At 38.1% G+C, this 19,531-nt stretch overlaps 2 protein-coding genes across 2 annotated transcripts; one reads left to right on the top strand and one right to left on the bottom strand.

Moving 5' to 3' along the window:
- The first annotated feature begins 306 nt into the window (after positions 1–306).
- hif1al (hypoxia inducible factor 1 subunit alpha, like) lies at positions 307–12,032 on the top strand. The gene is given in 15 exon segments (XM_056756280.1): positions 307–442; positions 5,891–6,081; positions 6,408–6,559; positions 7,342–7,426; positions 7,562–7,674; positions 8,123–8,310; positions 8,824–8,930; positions 9,091–9,238; positions 9,348–9,556; positions 9,810–9,937; positions 10,014–10,109; positions 10,192–10,328; positions 10,469–10,542; positions 10,545–10,655; positions 10,740–12,032. Coding segments are annotated over 15 exon segments (1,842 nt in total). The 5' UTR covers positions 307–419; the 3' UTR covers positions 10,820–12,032.
- A 1,740-nt stretch (positions 12,033–13,772) lies between these two features.
- Positions 13,773–18,982, bottom strand: zgc:152863 (uncharacterized protein LOC562658 homolog). The gene is made up of 5 exons (XM_056756132.1): positions 18,799–18,982; positions 17,136–17,242; positions 16,812–17,009; positions 16,021–16,162; positions 13,773–15,215 (listed from the first exon to the last, which is right to left on the bottom strand). Exons 2-5 carry the CDS (start codon positions 17,227–17,229, stop codon positions 14,888–14,890), a joined length of 762 nt encoding a protein of 253 aa, XP_056612110.1. The 5' UTR covers positions 17,230–17,242; positions 18,799–18,982; the 3' UTR covers positions 13,773–14,887.
- Between the last annotated feature and the right edge of the window lie 549 nt (positions 18,983–19,531).

The raw sequence follows: 19,531 nt of genomic DNA, 5'->3' as shown, positions 1-19,531 counted from the left end.
AATCATTATATTCTATGTTATATAATTTTATGTGTATAATTTATAAATTACTTAATGTGCTGAAATAGTGGGATTATAACATCTAGTCCTATTAAGAGAATCTGACCTAGGCAGAGCAAATAAAAGTATTTTAAAAGTAAAGTAAAAAGTAAATAAAACAGTAATATTTTAAATCAACATACTGTGGTAATTATTTTAACCCACTTGGATTTCAGACACGACTGATAAGAGGATCATCTTCCTGCAAACCCGGAGTGATAACACCCGCAGTGACTCTTATTTTGACATCGATCATATATTCGCAGATTATGGTTTAGCCTCTCAGAGGGGGATAAACAACCAGCAGGCGAGACTTGGGTCTGCAGACAATTCAACGATTGAAGACTTTAAACTTGATTTGTAGAGATTTCATTGGAGCGATGGTGAACTCTGCGAATAAAAGGTAATGCATTTAGTCCTTTACACTGTTAATAAAATACATACAACTTGAACAATGGCAGAGATAAGTTAGTAAGTGGGTAAAGATAAATGGTGGGTGGAGGGAACAAGGTCCTCAGATGTAACGTTAGACGTATGGCCTCCATTTGTGCAGTCGTTGAATGATCAATCAACTTTGACCTACGTTTATAATAGAGTTGTATCTTATTTTTAAATATCTTGATATGAGGTTTTTAAATAGTTGTGTCTGTGATTTGGGCAGACTGGTGTGAAAGACAGCTTGTAAAAAGACAATAGGGCATTGGTTCATTTCATTCATCAAGTCTTTACAATAAATGCCTCAATTAAACAAAATTACTATAGCCATGGTGAAATGTCTAAATTACTTATTTTGATTAAGTACATTTAAGGTGAAGTCTATGAGAAATATAACCCAGTAACCATTGTTTGGATCAGGTGGTCGCTAGACCGCATGGTGAAAACAGCTTGAATGAATGTCCTTGGTTTTGTTTGATTGAATCTGGAGATTTTAATAATAATGCCTTCTGTTTTGTCACTGTAGCTTTGTTCCTGATGCCTATAAGTACACATGACCCACGTATGGGATGTTTACAGCGATTGTTGTTTTGTTTGTCTGAGAAAACTCGCACAGTGAAATGTGCTGGTCGTTGAATAACGAATAATAAACAGCTGAATATGCATTCATGACTGTACAATTAATCTTTTCTTCTATATGTTGGATGTAAAGAAATGTAAGATATTAGTGAAATCAACGAAATATACAAAAATATTGTTAATCATGTAATATCCACAGTTAATCTATTATCAGATATACACAAAATTTGGTTTCTCTTGGTGTTAGTCACTTTCATGCACAAGCCTGTGTCTTTCATATATTTGAAGATCTACATTTGCATATGGTTCGAGCCAAAATTGTTTGTTTTTTGTCATTGACCTACAGTGCGTGTCTGAAATAAACGAATTGCTCACTTCCTAAACCAAGTAAATAGGCCAGAGTACATTTTGTTCTCTGTTGGCTTCTATAGCAGAAACTACGGACTTGTGTTTTTTTTGTTGGCACAGTTCCGTAGTCTCCCCCTCCCGTCACAGTGCAAACGAACTTCGCTGAACCACACACAAACACACAGCCAAGAGGAACCGTGTATCTCTCGGAACAACACGTTGGAGCTTTTCTATAAAACGTAAATGGTCGATTGTATTAATATACACAAATAAACATGTTATAATAATTTTTTTGAAGGGTGCTGTATTTTTTTTATTTTGTGTTTTAGGGGGGTAATAAGGGCAACATTTTAGTCAGTGGAGTCCTAGAGCAGTTCACATTCCGCACAGCCTGACGCCTGTAGCCCTGCAGGGCTGGCAAGGTTCAGAGAAGCTCGTTTGGACGGGTTGGGAGGGTGACTACATTCCGTCCTACATTAAAGTGTTGACATTTAACCAGATTTCCTTATGCTCTTCGCAAATCCAAAACAATAACAGCACGAAAAGTGGGTGTGTCGATTCAAGGACACTGTGTTCCTGCAACCGTTTACTCGTGACTTCGTCAGCATTTTAAGTTTTGGTTCATGTGTATTTATAACATTAATGTCTATTTCTTTTAAGTCTTAAATCTATTAGGTATTTGAAATCTCAACTTACTTTAGTCTTAACACTATTATGGTATAAAACAATCTTACTTGTTTGTGTAAATCATGATGTCATTTTTTTAGCTAAGGTGCTGTAACCATAATACTATTGTGATGGATTTATCATTTTAATTAAAAGTGACTTAAATTCGATTGACCCTTTCATTGCTTCACATATTGGAACAGAATATAATTGAGTACAAGCATTATGTTCTTCTAATGGTGTACTGTGGTGAAAAGAGAAATCACCTATAAAAGCTATAAAGTGTTGTATTTTATTGTCCACCTATCTGCAATATTTACATTGCCAATCCAAAGCGATTTACATTGGTTTATTACATTCTGATTGGCCAGTCGCGGCATTTCAAGGGTTGTTATTTTCAATTATAAAACTCTCAATTCTGGTCCTTGATTCTGATTGGCTGAGCGGAAATCAATTCTAAGCCGTTATAAAAAAAACGATATGTATAACATATATGACATTATATTTACAAATGATTATACCAATTTGACAGTTCGTGACGTTTAAAAATTGAAACTAAACGGCTTTTTCTCGCGGAAGGTCTGCATTCGTTAAAAATTAGCTAATAAAATAATTCAAATTCACATTTATGTCTAGTTTTTTCCTCATGTGATTCGTAGTCGTGTAGGGATGCACGATATTATCGGCAGAAAATGGCTTAAAAATTAATTATCGGCATCGGCCCGTTACAGAAAACAACGCCGATATGCCTCGCCGTGTTGATTAATGTGCGTTTGCGTCAATTTGAGTCTTTGTACTAGAGCGAGAATGTCCGTGGTGTATTTATTTGGGGGGCAGGGTTTAAATTAGGGATGGGCATTTTTCAATAATTTAATATTTGAGCTCGTGAAAAACTAATATTCGTTTAATATTTGTTTATTTAAATTAAGGCAATAATGACATCATTTGTTAAGTTTTTATGTTGTCACAATTTCACATTAAGCTTATAATTATATAATTAGAAATTATAGAAAAACTTAATTTAAACCTACGCGTAATGCGATAATGCAAAAAGTAAAACGTATAAAACAAAATGAACAAATCGCAGCAAACAGTGAGTATATTGACAGTCTGTGTTATATAATAACATTGTTTATTTTGTTTTAATGTGCTTGATAAGAAAAACAAGCATATAGACTAGGTCTGTTTTACACTGGTGAAACTCTGTTGAAGACGACAGTTAACAAGCCGACAGCAGAGAAATCGTGCTGATAACAAAACCCAGATCTGAAAAGAATATCTGTCTTCGTTAATTATCAACATTATAAACATTAAAGTAAACTGGCTTGATACCTCAAAGCCGACTGTTAAGATCGTAAAAAAATACCCCGCAACAAAGACTGAGCAATTATTGTCCTAGAGATATTTCCTTATCAGCACCACATATTAATATTGTTTTCTTTGTCGTTCACTGCATGTGTCTTACTTGTTTAGCTTTGCATTGCATTTGCATCAATAAATAAGGTAGGCCTATTTATTTCAACTAAGGTAAGGAATCACAGCGCATTTTAAAATAAACAAAAAAAGCATTCGTGCAAACTTACCAACATGCTGTAACTTGAAGGCGATGCCCCCTATTTAATTTCTAGAAGGAAATATCAATCTTTTAGGTATGGAAAAAGGTGCCAGTCTTATGTTAAGCCAAATTCATTAACATTAGTTGCAGTGAAATGTAGCCTACATTTTCATGTTTCAAGTTGTTCAAGAACGAATATGAATTTACTATGAACAACCGCTACTTAAAAGTTATGGTAATAGATTAATTATTGTTAATAATTTAATATTACGTTAGTAGTTTTATACCTAATGTTAGTAATGTTAACAAATTCTGTGGCTCACAAGTTTTGAAACATTTTAACATGGTAATGTGAGCCGAGCATAACACCCGATCCGGGCATCCTGTGTGTAAACTCAAGCTTGCAATCTGAGTGAACAAAGATTAAAGAACACGTACAAATTATTATTTTTAATGGCTCTATATTGTAAAATCATTACAGTTGAAGTGCAATTGCGTTAAATAAGCTGTGACAACTTTTTGCTACGTAAAAACGCCCTGGTGGATATACAGCATATATCGGCATCGGCTATCGGTTTAATTGAGGTCCAATATCCTGCATCACTATAGCTGTGTAATAAGCGGGATAATGTACAAGCAACCGGTTGTTATCGCAGAAATAAGCCCCGACAGTGTGATCAGGACCCGAAGCGAAGCGTAGTTACATTATTCCTTACTTATTATCCCTTATGCCTGTACATTATCCCTTATTTATACTATACACTTGTTTCTAAGTATGAGCAATCCCTGGGATCGAACCCATGATTTTGGCATTGCCAGCACCATGCTCTAACCACTGAGCCACTGGAAAGCCTATTTTTAACCTGGGTTGGTGTCTGTGTGTGCGTGCGCACAGCTGAGAGTGGATTATTGTGTCATCTGTGGTGAACGCCTGGGGCTTGAAATGGGATGCTGGGTCTCGCTTCAACTCCTCTCAAATATTCAACTTTTTGTTCTGATGTGAAATGTGTTTTGACTGTGTGCAGTTGTTTAATTTTACACTGTATTCATCATCATAATATGAAAAGGATGGTGCGATGTTGTTATTATAGTCTCTGATCTCTGCCTGGTACAAAAGATTTATGCATGAAGTTAGGAATGGAAAAATGGTTACAGCGTATAAAAATGTTTATAGGTACATAAAACTATAAGTTTGCTTTGGCAGTTTTCCATTCACCGTCCTTTTTCTGGAGTTTTTTTTTTACTTGGGATGTTTTACTGCTTTAATGTCTTATTTGGATGCACAGCTTTCTAGAGAACAGGGCTCAGTGTAATATTGTGAATCATTACTATAGTTGGCTTTTTACTCAAAGAGTTTTGGTTTAGTTATAAGGTTGTTAAATTAAAGTCATGCAGTAACAAATAATCATTTATTTCAGGGAGGCGATGCATAACTGGACCGTGTTGACTGTTTTTGTTTATCTTGACAATTGCAATTTATTATACAGACATGTTTGTGCCAAAGTGCACAAACTCTGACTTGACTGACTACACTACGTGTTTACCAAACCATAAAGCTGGAAAAGGAATCGGGCCGAGGTGCCGTGCATGGTCCTATCCTGTTTACTGGATCCTGCATACATGCACCCTGAAAAACAATAAGACAATAAATCAGTCCTGTTAAACATGCTAATTATGATTTGCCCTCAGAGAGTTCGTCCTTTGTTCGGCAACCTGCCAAAAAAAATCTTTCAGTCGTTTGGTGGGTGATTTTTGGAATGTCAGGGGTCGTCAAAGTTCAGTCCCGTTCAAAGCACAGGAGGTGGTCATGCCAATAGTGGGAGGCGACTCTATCTGATCAGGAAGCAGGGGGAGGGCCGAGAGACAAACTTTGCTGTTATAAATGTAACAAAGCTCCTCTGAATGCCTCCACAATGCTTAAGGCAAATGGAGGAAAGGAAAGAGACCCCTCAACCCCTGTTTGTTTCCAAAAGTGTGTCTGGCGCTTTCTCTTGCAGGACTTGAAAAGACAGCATTAGAACAGAGTTACATCTGTATTGAGTTGGAACTATATTGAGAAGAAACAAAACCGACATGTAAGAAGCAAAGAGAGAATGCAGTTGTCTTTATTTTTCTGGATGCAGATGCTTTGTAAGGGCAAACGTTGTTTTCTCAGCTAACTCTATTTTTATTTTTTGCTCTGTTTGCGTCTGTCATCGATTCTGTAAGTCAACCCTGACACCGTTTTTTATTTAATTGTTTTAAACTTGTTTGTTTTCTCTTATTTAGGCCGAGTTTGGAGCAGCGGAAGGTGCGTTCGCGGGATGCAGCGCGGTGTAGGAGGAGCCAGGAAACAGAGGTGTATTACGAACTGGCTCACTCTCTGCCCCTCCCACGACGCATCGCTTCACACCTGGACAAAGCTGCCATCATGAGGGTGACGCTCAGCTATCTCCGCATGAACCGTCTCATCCAATCCGGTGCGTTTAACCCCCTTGTAAAAAATTATATCTTTTCAATAGCAGTTTATTATTACTTTAAAGTTTAAAAGAGTAACTAATATGATTTCATAAATGTTTAACACATTTTCTGTTGGTTGTTGGAAAACAATAAATTGGGTAAAAATTAGAAATGCATTCATTTAAAATACTTTTATCTTCTCCATGGTCACCTTGAGTACCTTTAGGGAAACTCAGGGGTCCTTGGTCCCCTGGGTGAGACCCCTCATGTTTATATATGATGGGGATAATGGTTTAAATCCCTCTTTGTTGTACTATGCTTATCTGGTTTTTACCGCATCCATCAGGGTCTTCCAAAACACAGTGCCGAGAGGAGACCGAGGACCCCACTGATGGGTTTTATCAGCAGGCACTGGCTGGTTTCATTCTGGTCTTGACAGAAGAAGGAGATATGGTCTTCCTCTCAGACAGTGTCAGCAAATATATTGGCATAGCACAAGTGAGTGTGGCCCTTCGTTGTTGAAGTACTGCATTTATAAACACCCAATATGGGCGATAAAATGAAAATGTATGATATATTTGTAATAATATTGTCTGGTTGTATCATATTGTAGATGTGGATTTGAATTTTTTTACTTCTAGTATTAGATTTAACTTCATTGTCATTGAGTAAATCTAAGCAATATGCACTTGATTGTATGACAGCATGTGACTTTAGGGTCTCGCTTCAATGTGTTTTCTATGGTATGTTTCTAAAACGTGTGTGTGGCACAACCCTCTTAGAATAAGTCAATTCCTTAAGGAACATGTGCAGACTGTAATCTTTTGTTTAATAATGGAAGCTATGAAAGGAATCATGTATTGGTATAGTTTGGCCTCACTGTAACATACTACAAATATTGATATAAAGTATTTTTGATAGTAGGTTGTTTGATGGACAGGACATGAAATCCCACACCCATGACCTAGATGGATGTTCTATGAATTGCATTTATAAATAGACATTATATCTATTCTAGTTTAGTCAGTAAGGCTCTCTTGATGTTCACGTGATTCATTCCTGGCAGTCAAATCAAATGTATGTCCCAAAGAAAGTATTTCTGGTAGGTAGATATTACGACTCAAACATTTTTTTATCTGGGTTGTATTCAAGTACAACTAGTACACTTTGAATGCACAAGAGCTGATCACATGTGTGACATTTTCTGTCATTTCAGATCTTTAAATGTTATGATTATGTGGTTTAAATCTAGATCATTTGTGATTTATTGTGATCCACAGCTGGAGTTGCTTGGACAGAGTGTGTATGAGTTTGTTCATCCATGTGATCAAGAAGAATTGAGAGACATCCTCACCAGTAGACCAGGTAGATAACTTTGGTTGGGAATTGAGTCCCTGGATTGTGTTGAGTCAAAATGAATGTCCTGCTCCTTAATAAACTTCTTACAATGTTTGCTGCACATGTTCGGGGCTGAACCGGATGCAATTTTTTTATCCTCAGGTCTTACAAAGAAGAATTCAGAAAAGTTGACCGAATACAACTTTTTTCTTCGAATGAAGAGCACTCTCACTCACACAGGACGAACAGTTAATATCAAGTCTGCCAACTGGAAGGTACTCACAATACACACATAAGTGGTTTACATGACTTATTACATAATGTTAACCTGGTTTGATCTGGACCGTTCATGTTAGTTCCACTTTTGAGGGTGTAGATAGCTTTGAGGAGCATGCAGGAATGTATTACAATTTCACATCTGCTTTGTACTTGTACTGAAGTCACATCTCCTGTGTACAGAAAACAGGACACGATTACTAACAAGGCAGAAGTCCAGTTATAGTTCTTGCCAAGACAGAAGGCAGAAGTCCAGAACATTTGCACGTCTCGTTGCACAATACTGTGTTTGCATCGGTGTTCTATTGAGATATTTACAAACAGTCTGTACAAAACCTAGTGGCCACAAAGCATTTTATTACTCAACCACCTGAGTCAGCAGACTTCTGAATTTAAACCGATTACCTAAGATGGCATGTTTACAAAGGCTTTTTCACTTTTTCTCAGGTTCTTCACTGCACAGGACACATGCAGACTCTCAGTAGTGAAGATGAAAGCTCACCCCCTGCTGGCAGTTTCCTCACATTGATCTGCGAGCCCATTCCTCACCCCTCAAGTGTTGAATTTCCCCTGGATAGCAGCACCTTCCTCACGCGCCATAATATGGATCTGACTTTCACACAGTGTGATGGACGGTAAGAGTTCACACAGATTCTCTGAAATGCATGCATCACAACATATTGAATGCATAATGAATATGTATAAAAATGAATTTGAATCTTGGCATAGCATAGTGTTTGGTAACTCAAGCAGGTCAGCTGATTTCTGTTCGTATCTTTAAAGAAGCACTGTAAGAATACAAATTTAGCCGTCTAGTTGCAGTTTAATCCACACACAAGTACACTGACTGTTCAATTACTAAATCTATCTTTGAATACACAAGCCTGTTGGAGTTGTTGACATTTTATCCTCCTTGTTGTTTTGGAAGAGGGACTGTATGTGCATGCGAGTGATAGGCTGACTTCCCTTACAGTTTGAGAATGCCCATGACTCGGGTTTACTCATGAAATATGAATACTGGATTTTTATAGTCTCTCACCTCTGAACTTGTATGCGCAAGTCACATTTAAGTGTCATGAGAATTCCTTTTTAATTAAGTGCAAACATAAATTAACTAGATGTTGATTGTCTGCTTTTTGTCCCAACAGTGTCACCGAGCTTGTTGGATACCACACCGATGATCTGATTGGCCGATCAGCCTATGAGTTTTACCACGCCCTTGATTTTGATCATGTGACCAGGAGTTTACACACCTGTAAGTTTAATTCGGTTACACACCTGAACTGTTTGTCTAAATCTTTACCCCATTCAGTGAAAAGATTATTAATGCAATTTGTTTAAAATTTCCTGTATTTTACCTTCAAATGGAGTGTATTTTTACACATGGAGTTACCAAATCTTTACTCGTTCCACAGTGTTCTCCAAGGGCCAGGTATGCACCAGTCACTACCGCTTCCTGGCTAAGAACGGAGGCTTTGTTTGGACCGAGACCCAAGCCACCCTCATCTACAACAGCAAGACCTCTCAACCTGAGGCCGTGGTCTGCCTAAACTTCATCCTCAGGTAGTTCAACCTGACTCGGCAGAATAGCATTTAGTTTCTAGTTTGCTTTTTCAGTTTTTGGCCGTACAAATATGCAATGAGTAATATTTTCTTTCATTCTCTTTGGCAGTGGGGTGGAGCAGGCAGACGTTGTGTTCTCATTAGAACAGACCTGTGATACATCAAAACCCAATGTTGAGGTGCTGAGCGTGCTCAAGGAGGTCGACTCAGACATAGAGGAGAGCAGCACTGCCGATCTGTTCCTCCAGATGAAGGAGAACCCTGAGGAGTTACTGCAGCTGGCACCTCACTCTGGAGACGCTATCATTTCTCTAACAGGTGCTTGTTTCAACTCTGTAGACAATTTTACCATTTCATAAAGGGAAGTGTCTTTTGCACCAATACTGTGAGTTTGAGACATTCTGTCTGTCCAACCAATGGTAGATGTGTTCAGAAAGTCTGCACTGAGAATATTTAATAAATGAATTTTGTACAGATTACACACTTCACCTTTTAGGTTAAGTTTTCTCACATCAATATTATAAGTGTGAATCCTGCATGAATCTGATCTAGTGTTTTGTGTTATTTACAGAGGGTGTGATGTTGTCATTTGGCCGACCACCGAGTCCCAGCAGCATACCAGAATGCCCGCAGGACTTCTGTACACCTGAGCTCCGCCAACTCCTCTCACCAATATTCGACAAATCCCCATCAGCTGCGGTACGTATGATAGCGATTGAGTCGGATCTGTTTGATTCTTGAATGGTTTGCCTGACATATAGAATCTATTTTTTAGAGCCCAGCTGAAGAGCTGCCAGTGGAGGGGGATGGGGTGGAGAGATTCTTTGCTCTTAAACCTGAGGAGAGCATAACTGTGAAAAGCCTGACGGAGGTATGGATTGGTTTTCAGAAATTAGCACGTATGTTTTTTTTATTTAAGGTTGCCACATGATTACTCTTTTAATCTGTGACAGAACATGGATGAGCTTGATCTGGACATGCTGGCTCCATATATCTCAATGGATGATGACTTCCAGTTGACCTTCCTGTCCCAGTGTCCCGAGATGGTTACGTCATCTTCAGAAATGCAAAGCAAAACTTCAAGGAAACGGTAAGATGTCGCAAGTTTTCAGTTTCAGAATGTTCACTGAAATATGTGTCAACGGATTCGCTCTTTGACCTGCATGGTAATTCCTGAGTAGTATTAGTAGATTACATAATTCACGTCCTACGTTGTGTCCTCCACAACAGAGGTTTAGAAGATGATGACATTCCTGTTCTGGCTGCCAAATGGGAGGAGAGAAAAATGGGCAGCTCCATTGAAGATTTTTACAGAAAAACTCAGAAGAGTTTGAATTACCACCTCAAAAGCGAACTCACCTTTTGACCGACAGAGATCCTTTACTGGGAGGAACTCCGTCATTGTGTGATACAGCAGGTATGCGTTAAAACATTACATTACGTAGTTACATTTAAATACAGTCTGCCTATATAATAACACGTGTTGTTATTTTGTTAACAGCTTTGATGAGGAAGAGCTTTCTGCACCGGCCACCGGATTTAATGAAACCAATTGCTAACATGGCATTGTCGCTCACTTGAAAAGAAGACGACACAGATGAGCACACAGCTGTCAAAAAGAGTATAGCAACCAGTTAGAGGGACATTTCTAAATAATCTACATGCTCTTAAATATACTCAACTAGCATCAATGTAACCCATTACAAAGAGCCATATTTTAAGCACAACATACATGAGCATTGTTCTTTCATCCATCTGAAATTGTATACTTTTGGGGGGGTAAGACGCTATAGCAAAATTAGACTTCGTATAGAACTAATGTGATGTAGTCGATGATGGAAAATTGTCGTTGGGTATGAAAAACACTGGTGTTTTAAACACCCAGGAGTTTTGTGGTGTATTCCAAATTCTTCCAAGGCACAAATGCGATGGAAGGGGTTTGAAATCGAAGACAAATTTGGTTAGGATTAGAAATTAGAAATAGTGCTAACACTTATACCACAGCCTTAATCTAAATCTATAAATCTCACAGGATTGAACATACATCACAAATTAATCTGAAAGAAGCTATACTGTATTTCACACAACCGTCCTCTGTTTCCTTATACAAAAAGGGTGGTTTTCTGTCTTGTGATGGAATGGAAATATGGGTTTGAAGGAAAAGGGGCTTTTTATGAATGGATATAATCATGCTTTTGGTGTAATAGATGATTCACTGAGACCGTGGCTGACAAACGCAACAAATGCTTTCTATCTCTCACTCTAACATCTTTTTATAAAGCAATTTATATACATATAGATATACTTTTGCAATTTAAACTTGTGAAGCTATACTTGTGTGTCTTTGGTGTTTAACTACAAATATCTTTATTTTTTCTTGTTTAGTTTTGTTTTATTCTGACTATGTGATAATTACATGTAATTGTTTTCAAAGAGACTACGTAGGTGACACTTGCAGCAAGCAATTTGATAACACAAAAAATGGATCTTATTGGTTGATATGACAAGTCCTAGGACATATTTTACACCCATCATTTTTAAATAGTGGTGCTTTTTTCAGTTAACTGCGAATCCGTTATATTCCCCTGATTTCTGTACAGTGTAGCTTGTACAGACATTATACAAGGGGCCTTATTAGAGTGGTGTCAACCATAAAAAAGCCTTTTTTACATATGGATAACAGTTCTTCATATACTCCAGACTTTGTGTATATTACTTGTGTAATTTTTTGCATTTATTTCCAATGTACCTTTATCTTGTATTGACTGGTAAAGAAATAAACGTGTAAAATGCATTCCAAGACAGCAGTGTGTTTTAAACATACTATGGATGTTGACATTACACGCTGCCAAAGAACATGGGTCAAATTGGTTATTTTAAACTCTAATCCTCAGTTATTTTAGAGCTTCACTTGTTTGTGTGTTTCATACAGATGCCTTACAACTATTATTGGGTAGCAAAATAGCTGGTTTAATTAGTTTACGTTATTTTTCAAACATTATCCTCAAAAACGATTGGAAATATGTGAATTGACATCAACAACCGTCCAATAAGAAAGCGCCTTATGTTTTCACAAGGGGTGCATACTTACGATTAGTTGCGATTAAAGGGGTCATTGGACGCGGCTAAAATAATATTATTGTTTGCTTTAGATGTAATGCAATGTGTATACACGATTTAAGGGTTAAAAACGCTGTATTTTCCACATACATCATGTTTGTATCTCCTCTTTGCTCCGCCTCCCTGAAACGCGCTGATATTTCACAAAGCTCATCCTCTGAAAAGCGAGGTGTGCTATGATTGGCCAGTTCACTAGTGCGTAATGATTGGTCGAATACTGGACGGAAATGTTTCGCCTCTTACCATATTCGGAACATCAGGCTGCGCCCCGGCGACGGTACAATGAGATTTACAAGACCGCCCACCTTACTTGCGTTTAGATTTGGGGGGTCACTGACGTAGATTCGCCGGGGTGTGGTTACACGAGGCGTTTCAGGCAGGTCTGGGTGAACATTCGCTCATCTTTTGTTCCGACACTTAAATGTTTGCCATTTTACGTGTCTAATACATGCATGGTCAACTTATAACACACCAAAGACGAAGGACGAAAAACACGTATTTCCTGCAAATCGCCCCTTTAAACCCTCATGAGATGTAGGCACAAAATGGTGAGTCAAAGGGATAGTTCAAACAAAACGTATGCATTTTACCACTCCCACCATGCACATCCCAAAAAAGGCTGATTACATTATATTAGAGAATATTGCTTTTATTCTAATATATAAAATATACAGAGAGAAAAGCAGTTTAAAATTAACGCGTATATGTAACTACAATTGAACCAGTTATTATTCATCTTTATTTTTTTTCTTCAGCAGATCTCCTATTTCTTGATTCCATAAGCTTTGCACACGTTTTGTGTATTTTTTTGCCCATAAAATCTTCTCAAAATTGAGCTTTTGTTTACATTCCTAGCACTTATGCATGCATACAAACTTTTATACATATTTTTCATATATTTTGATAAAGACAAATACATAATACATAAAAAATAGACATCACGTCTGGCCATTACTGTATATGCAGAGATAAAACACATTGACTGTACAGTACACGAGTGAAGTACTAAAACTGGTCTGAAGGTGGGAGCAGAGTTGTTGTAAATTGTCTACAGTCAAAATGACATTTGATTATAGGGACTGGAAGTAGTAAGGTTAGGGTAAAATCAGTGTTCTGCACAAACCGAGTATGTGATATCACACAGTAAATAGCCTACTAGTGTCAATAATGCAAAAACAGTAGAACATAAATTTAAAAACATACACCACTAGCTAGGCAGACTAAAACATTATTTAAGTCCCATCTCTTGAGTGTTGAATCTGAAAACCAGTTTAGTTCCATGATCTCATGACAATGAAAAGGATGTATCCTTAGTAGGCAAGTATAAGTGTCAAGATCTCTATTTCTACCTCTATGAAAAAAAATCCTCTAAGCTCAGGAAAGTCTTTTATAGGTCAGTACTTTAATACAAAACTGAACTGGTGTAAAAACAATTAAACAGGTTTGAGCATTGTTAGAGAACATATCGGTTTTCGATGTAGATTAATGTACAACCTTGAAGTATGTGGGACCAACTCCAAATAAATTCCTCTAAGCTCCTGAAAGTCTTTTATGGGTTTCTGAACCAACACTGAACTGGTGTAAAATAACAGGTTTGAGGATTTGAACACAGTGTTAGAGAACATATCGGTTTAGTGTGGATTAATGTACAACCTTGAAGTATGTGAGACCAACTACAAAATGAAACACCGCTCATATTGCCATTTAAAATAGATTTTAATAGCAAACACTCCATTCTTGAAGATTAAAAATATTAGCAATATTAAAATATTAATGACCATTTACCAATTGTGCATTGAGCTTTATATACATGACAATGTAAATGTTACATAACGTTAAAACCACGAAAACACATTCAATGTCCATTCAGAAAGAAGACTTCAAGTCTGCTCTACATGTTTATGCAATATTTAACAGCAGTGATTATACATATTGGGTGGAAGGGTTAAGTTTGAATTATTCTACAATCATAGTCTGTCCATGTTTCATGGCAAAGACATTTCGATCTCAATGCTCAATGAAACACTGAACAGAGTGAGGGTTTAAGTGCAAAAAGCTTTTCTGAGTTTAAATATAATCTAAATGATTCATAATCTTTCCAGGCAGGCTAAAACCAGTTTCCATGAGCCTGCTCATGAGGAAGTCTGGGAAGGGTTGCCACCAGTAAAGTGAGCTACACAGCATTCAATCTTCGAAGTATATAGATCTTATTAGCTAATGTGATGCCTACATCATTAAATAAAAGTGATTCTACATAAAATTGCTCTTGAACACCATGATCTAATTCCCCTCATGGAGGAGAGACAACAGTCTTCAGATAGTCACCGAAAACATTATCAATATTGCAGCACTTCACAACATTTCAAACATTGCAAAACATCCCGACATTTCAGTTAGAGGACTTCACTGTGCAAGCCATAGAAGTTGACCTCTAGAAAATCTATCGTCCATCATCGCAGGCAAAGACATATGTTGCCTGTGCCAGGAACTGAACAATAACAAGGCTAAAGGTGAGTTAAGTTCAAGTCTTTAGTTGGTTTTATCAACAGAAAGTGCACTTTGCGAAGCCCGTCCATCAATATCGCTTCCACCGACTCTGGATTGTGACTGGACCTCTTCGTATGGCGGTGGAGGAGTCGCTGTGCTCTGATTGGCTGTGTCTGTGCAATGGCTGGTATCTGATTGTATGAGTGATGTCAGAGGACAATGTTCTGACGCGTCCTCAGCCATCAGGAGCTGAGTGGGTCCGTGGAAGGGTGGAAGTCGTTGACCCCAGCTGCCATATATCGCCTCTTCATATGTAGGAAGAGAAACGGGTAACCCATCAACCACAAGGTCCAGCTGATCGGAGGACCTCCTGTTGAGACGAGAAGATGCAGCATAAGTCAACACACACTTATTTATTCATGCATTTCATTACCTGGGGTTAGAGGTGTCATGATATCAGATTTTTAATACATGGTTATTGTGGTCAAGATAATGATATTTCTGGCATATAATTTTTTTAAGAAAACACATCATGCTTTGTCGAATTCAACTTTAATTTTGTTTATGTTGCGTTTTTTTAGGACAATAAATCTCACTAAATGGTCCAGTGTATGAAATTTAACGCCATCTAGTGGTAAGGTGTCGAATTGCATCCAATGGCTCACTCCACACCTCCCTTTAGAAGAACTACGGTGGCTGACACAGGACTAAGATGTCGTCATGTTTTTGTTTATTTGGCTGAAGGTGATAATATATTTACAAAAGCACTCTGTAGAGCAGTTTGTCCGTTTAGGGCTACTGTAGAAACAACATGCCGAATTCCATGAATCTGTATGTAGCTAGAAATAGCTCAATTTAAGGTAATAAAAATGTATATTATTTAGAATTTCTGTCAATAGATCCTCCAAAAAAATTACACACAGGACCTTTAAAATACAAGTGTAGGAAGACCGAGAGAGGGTGTTGAATTATTGTAAATCAAAGCAAAATGTTAAACAGGTGCCAGACACTGCTGCTGAATTGTACGCAACATTATTACATTTACACAATATCAACAATTATGCTTATTAATATTATTATAATTATCATCAATACTGGTATATTGTGACACCTCTACTTCAGGTCTTTTCTAAAAAGGAGCAAAGTTTTAAACTGGTGAAATGGCTTAGGCTTACCTTTGTGAACGACAGGAAAGCAGACGGGACTTGATCACTAAACAGGCCGTTGTGGTAAGAAGGAAGATGGACACCCCAATTGCAGTTGTAGCCACACTCGGGATAGAGTTGACCATTTTTTCATGTTGTTCAGCATGCCCCTCTGTTAAAAAAACAACATTGTTTAAAGACTTGAGTACAGTGCTCAGAATGAACCGTACTGAAGTTATTCAAAAAATATGTCTGCCAACAGTATGAATGGAAAGAAAAACTGTTAATTATGTCAGAAGCCAAACATGTTTAATGGAATCGGTGGTTAAGTGGTTTACATCCTTTGTACATTTTAATTCTATGACGCTGACGTTTCCAAAGTCTTAAAATGCATCACAGAAAAAATCTATACGGTTAGTTCGGTGACTTTGCTCACTTCCTGCTCAAGTTTCTGGTTTCCTCTCGTGAGATGTTTGAGATCGAATGAGGAAGTGAGCAGACCGGTGTAACATCAAGGTTTTTTCTCCTATAGCCTATATACTTTTGATTATTTTGGTCAAGCTCTGCACATTTCCTTCATTCAGAATGCAGAACTGTTGCTTTCTGCAGCAACAAGTTCCTGCATGTTGCTCCCCTTTCACATCAATATTTTACTTGCCAAGAAAGCAGTACATGCTTTATGATGCAAAATGAGATGCATTAGTCTGTACATAAATCCCTGACAGCAGTAGGAAGAGGAACTAACAAGTAAAACATGCCCTGGTCCAGGCTCAACCCATATCCGTAACTTCAACTAAATATGTTATCTAGACTTTTCTTACCTGGTCTGGGTATACAGGTGGGCATGCCCGGCTGCCAGCGTCCATGATTACATTTAGCCAAATAGCGGCGTGAGGGAAGAGTATAGCCCGGCTCGCAAAAGAAGTGAATAACGCTCTTATGAGTAAAACCCCGACAAGGAGAAGGATCACAGCGGAAACCTCCATGCTCTGGCATGAGCGGGTGGGAGCAATTCCGGCCTTAAACAAAAAGAAAAATATTATGCCTACATTGATCATTTATCTTTATTAGTAGGTTTCAGAGGAAGTTGGTGGCTAGTTATCGGGAAGAGGAAGATGTGGTGTGCTTAAAGGAAACCTTCTTACCTGCGGTTAAGTCTGGCAGAGCAGCCAACATAAGAAACCCGTAGCTTAGGGCAACACGCAGACATGGCAAGAGAGATGATCGCTGTGCAGACATCAAAACACCTGTCCTATTGGCGAACAATAAACAAACAAACAGACAACTTAGTAACCTATATTTCATATAAATTGTTCATGCATTGTTAATGCCCAACTGTTAATGTTTATGCACAGGAAATCATGCATCATGCTGTGTTTATTTGATGTGAAACAGATGCACTTCTTAAGTGCATTACATGGTGTGACTAACACCATCAACCGCATCTAAGGTTGGTTTCACAGATAGGGCAGAGATACATCCACAGCTGGCAAAAAGCACACACACCCAGCCTGTGACCGTAGAATAATAGCACATGCAAAACCATAGTGCAACTTAAGATCACTTAAATGTCAGGGTGGCAGTCAATCGTCCAATGACTGGAAGATTTACCACAACCTTTCAAAAACAGGAGCGAGAAGTTCACCAAGTTCATCTTCAAAACAGAAAATCACAAAGTGTGTTTGATGGCTGCAATGTTAAAGTCAGCTGTGTAAATGTGGGATTGTCCCTTCTTGGCAACTTGACATTTTCACACAATCTTGGCACAGAACAGACCACAGTGTGGGTGGCATGCTATCATCTATACTACATGCATGAATCACTTTTATGTCGAAAATAAGTGTGGTTTGCAAAATAATGATGCGAGATGCAAACAGTGTTCAGCTAAACCAAACATCTTAGACTCGTAGATATCATGCATTTTTTATTTTGGCTACCAATTACCCTCAATAAAAAAGAACTGTGGATTTTGAATCATAAAGTGAAGTGAATATTTTTGATTGGTCTCCCTTTCACACACACACACACGCATGCACACGTTTGTACAGCTATCTTTATGAGGACATACATTGACGCAATGCAATCTCTAGCCCCTAACCATCAGAACTGAGTACCTGACCCTAAACCTAAACCCTAAAACCAGGTCTTGACCCTCAAAATGCCATTTAAAGGGGTCTCAGAAAGTGAGGACCGGCCGAAATCTCCTTTGTCCTCACTCTACTGCTCTAAAACTCAAACTGGTACTCATAAAGATAGATTTACAAGTAAAAGTACACACACACACACGTTATATTATCTTCGTGGGGACAGTCCATAGGAGTAATAAGTGTATACTGTACAAACTGTGTATTTTATACCCTACCCTTAAACCTAAAAATCGTAGAAAACTTTTATCATATTTAGATTTTCCTTCTGTACAATTTATAAGCTTTTGTGCCCTTGGAGACCTCAATTTTGGTCTCCACACGGGTCCCCATGAGTTGGTGTGCATTCAGGTTTAAGTCCCCACAAACATATACAAACCGAGTCAAAACACACGCACACACGCACAACTGATATTTGATTCACCTTCACTTATCTATTAATCAAGCCATTAATATTCAATCCAGCTCATATTTGATCACTGTTGTCTTGCCACAGCGCTTACTTACCTATAAACGTGCATGTTAAGGCCTTTGTTAAAGGTTTGTAAAACGCAAAACCTCCACACAAAAGCTCTTTCATGCCACCATACCATACTCCGCGTTAAAGCCTGTATTGTAACACAATGATGGCGAACAAGATGACTGATCATAAACACAAACTCACCTGTCAATGCAGCTCGCGTCGATGTAAGCTTATATAATATATTCCAGCCGCTTTTAGTGTGTTCTCCTTCTCAAGCTCTCCGATTTTAAGTGATGCTGCACACACAACCTGAACGAGACCTGATTCAACAAGTGCATGTATCCATAGAGCAGCTGTCAGATGACTCACCGCACAGCTGAGTTATCACAAGCAGCTGGCGCTCTGATTGGTCGCTAGAGCTGCGCGTGCACGCCCAGAGCGAGCCGACCACATAGACCGTCACATTCTGGAAACCGAAAGCAATTCGTGGAAAAATGCTATTGTGGTTGTGTAATTAATGCAATTATTTGTTTTTACGACCACGCCTAACTTACTTTCCCGTTTATGTTAAAAGAGGAAACGACAGACGTAAATGGTAAATATAGGATAAATATAGGACACACATGTGCACAATAACATTGTGGTGTTCAAATGAATGGTTATATTTTGTAATTTAACAATGTGTGTCACTGACAAACCAGTTAATAACTGCGCTGCCTTCTAGGTACATCCGATTTAAGATATTTCTAATTATGTGAGGTGGGAAATATCCTAAATCCGAGGTGTTTGGAACTCAGCAAAAGGCCAATGGACCACTGAAGATGACCAAAATGTATCCTAGTCTAGTCTTTTTTTGTCAGGTGCAACAGAAATAGCGGCTGTCCATCTGAAACCTTGAATTTTTTCATGCTTCAGGGTTATTTTGCCATAAATC

This window comes from Triplophysa dalaica, chromosome 9 (assembly GCF_015846415.1).
Source record: "Triplophysa dalaica isolate WHDGS20190420 chromosome 9, ASM1584641v1, whole genome shotgun sequence".
Lineage (NCBI taxonomy): Eukaryota > Metazoa > Chordata > Actinopteri > Cypriniformes > Nemacheilidae > Triplophysa > Triplophysa dalaica.
Note: the sequence above shows the minus strand (reverse complement) of the source record. Positions and strands in the feature narration are given on the sequence as shown.

Bases quoted from the DNA above. Each gene is read 5' to 3' on its own strand.
- zgc:152863 (XM_056756132.1), bottom strand. From the start codon at position 17,229: ATGTCTGCACAGCGATCATCTCTCTTGCCATGTCTGCGTGTTGCCCTA. The intron at 16,163-16,811 runs GTAAGAAAAGTC...TTTTTTTAACAG, and splicing joins CACCTGTATACCCAGACCAG to AGGGGCATGCTGAACAACAT. The intron at 15,216-16,020 runs GTAAGCCTAAGC...TCGTCTCAACAG, and splicing joins CTTTCCTGTCGTTCACAAAG to GAGGTCCTCCGATCAGCTGG.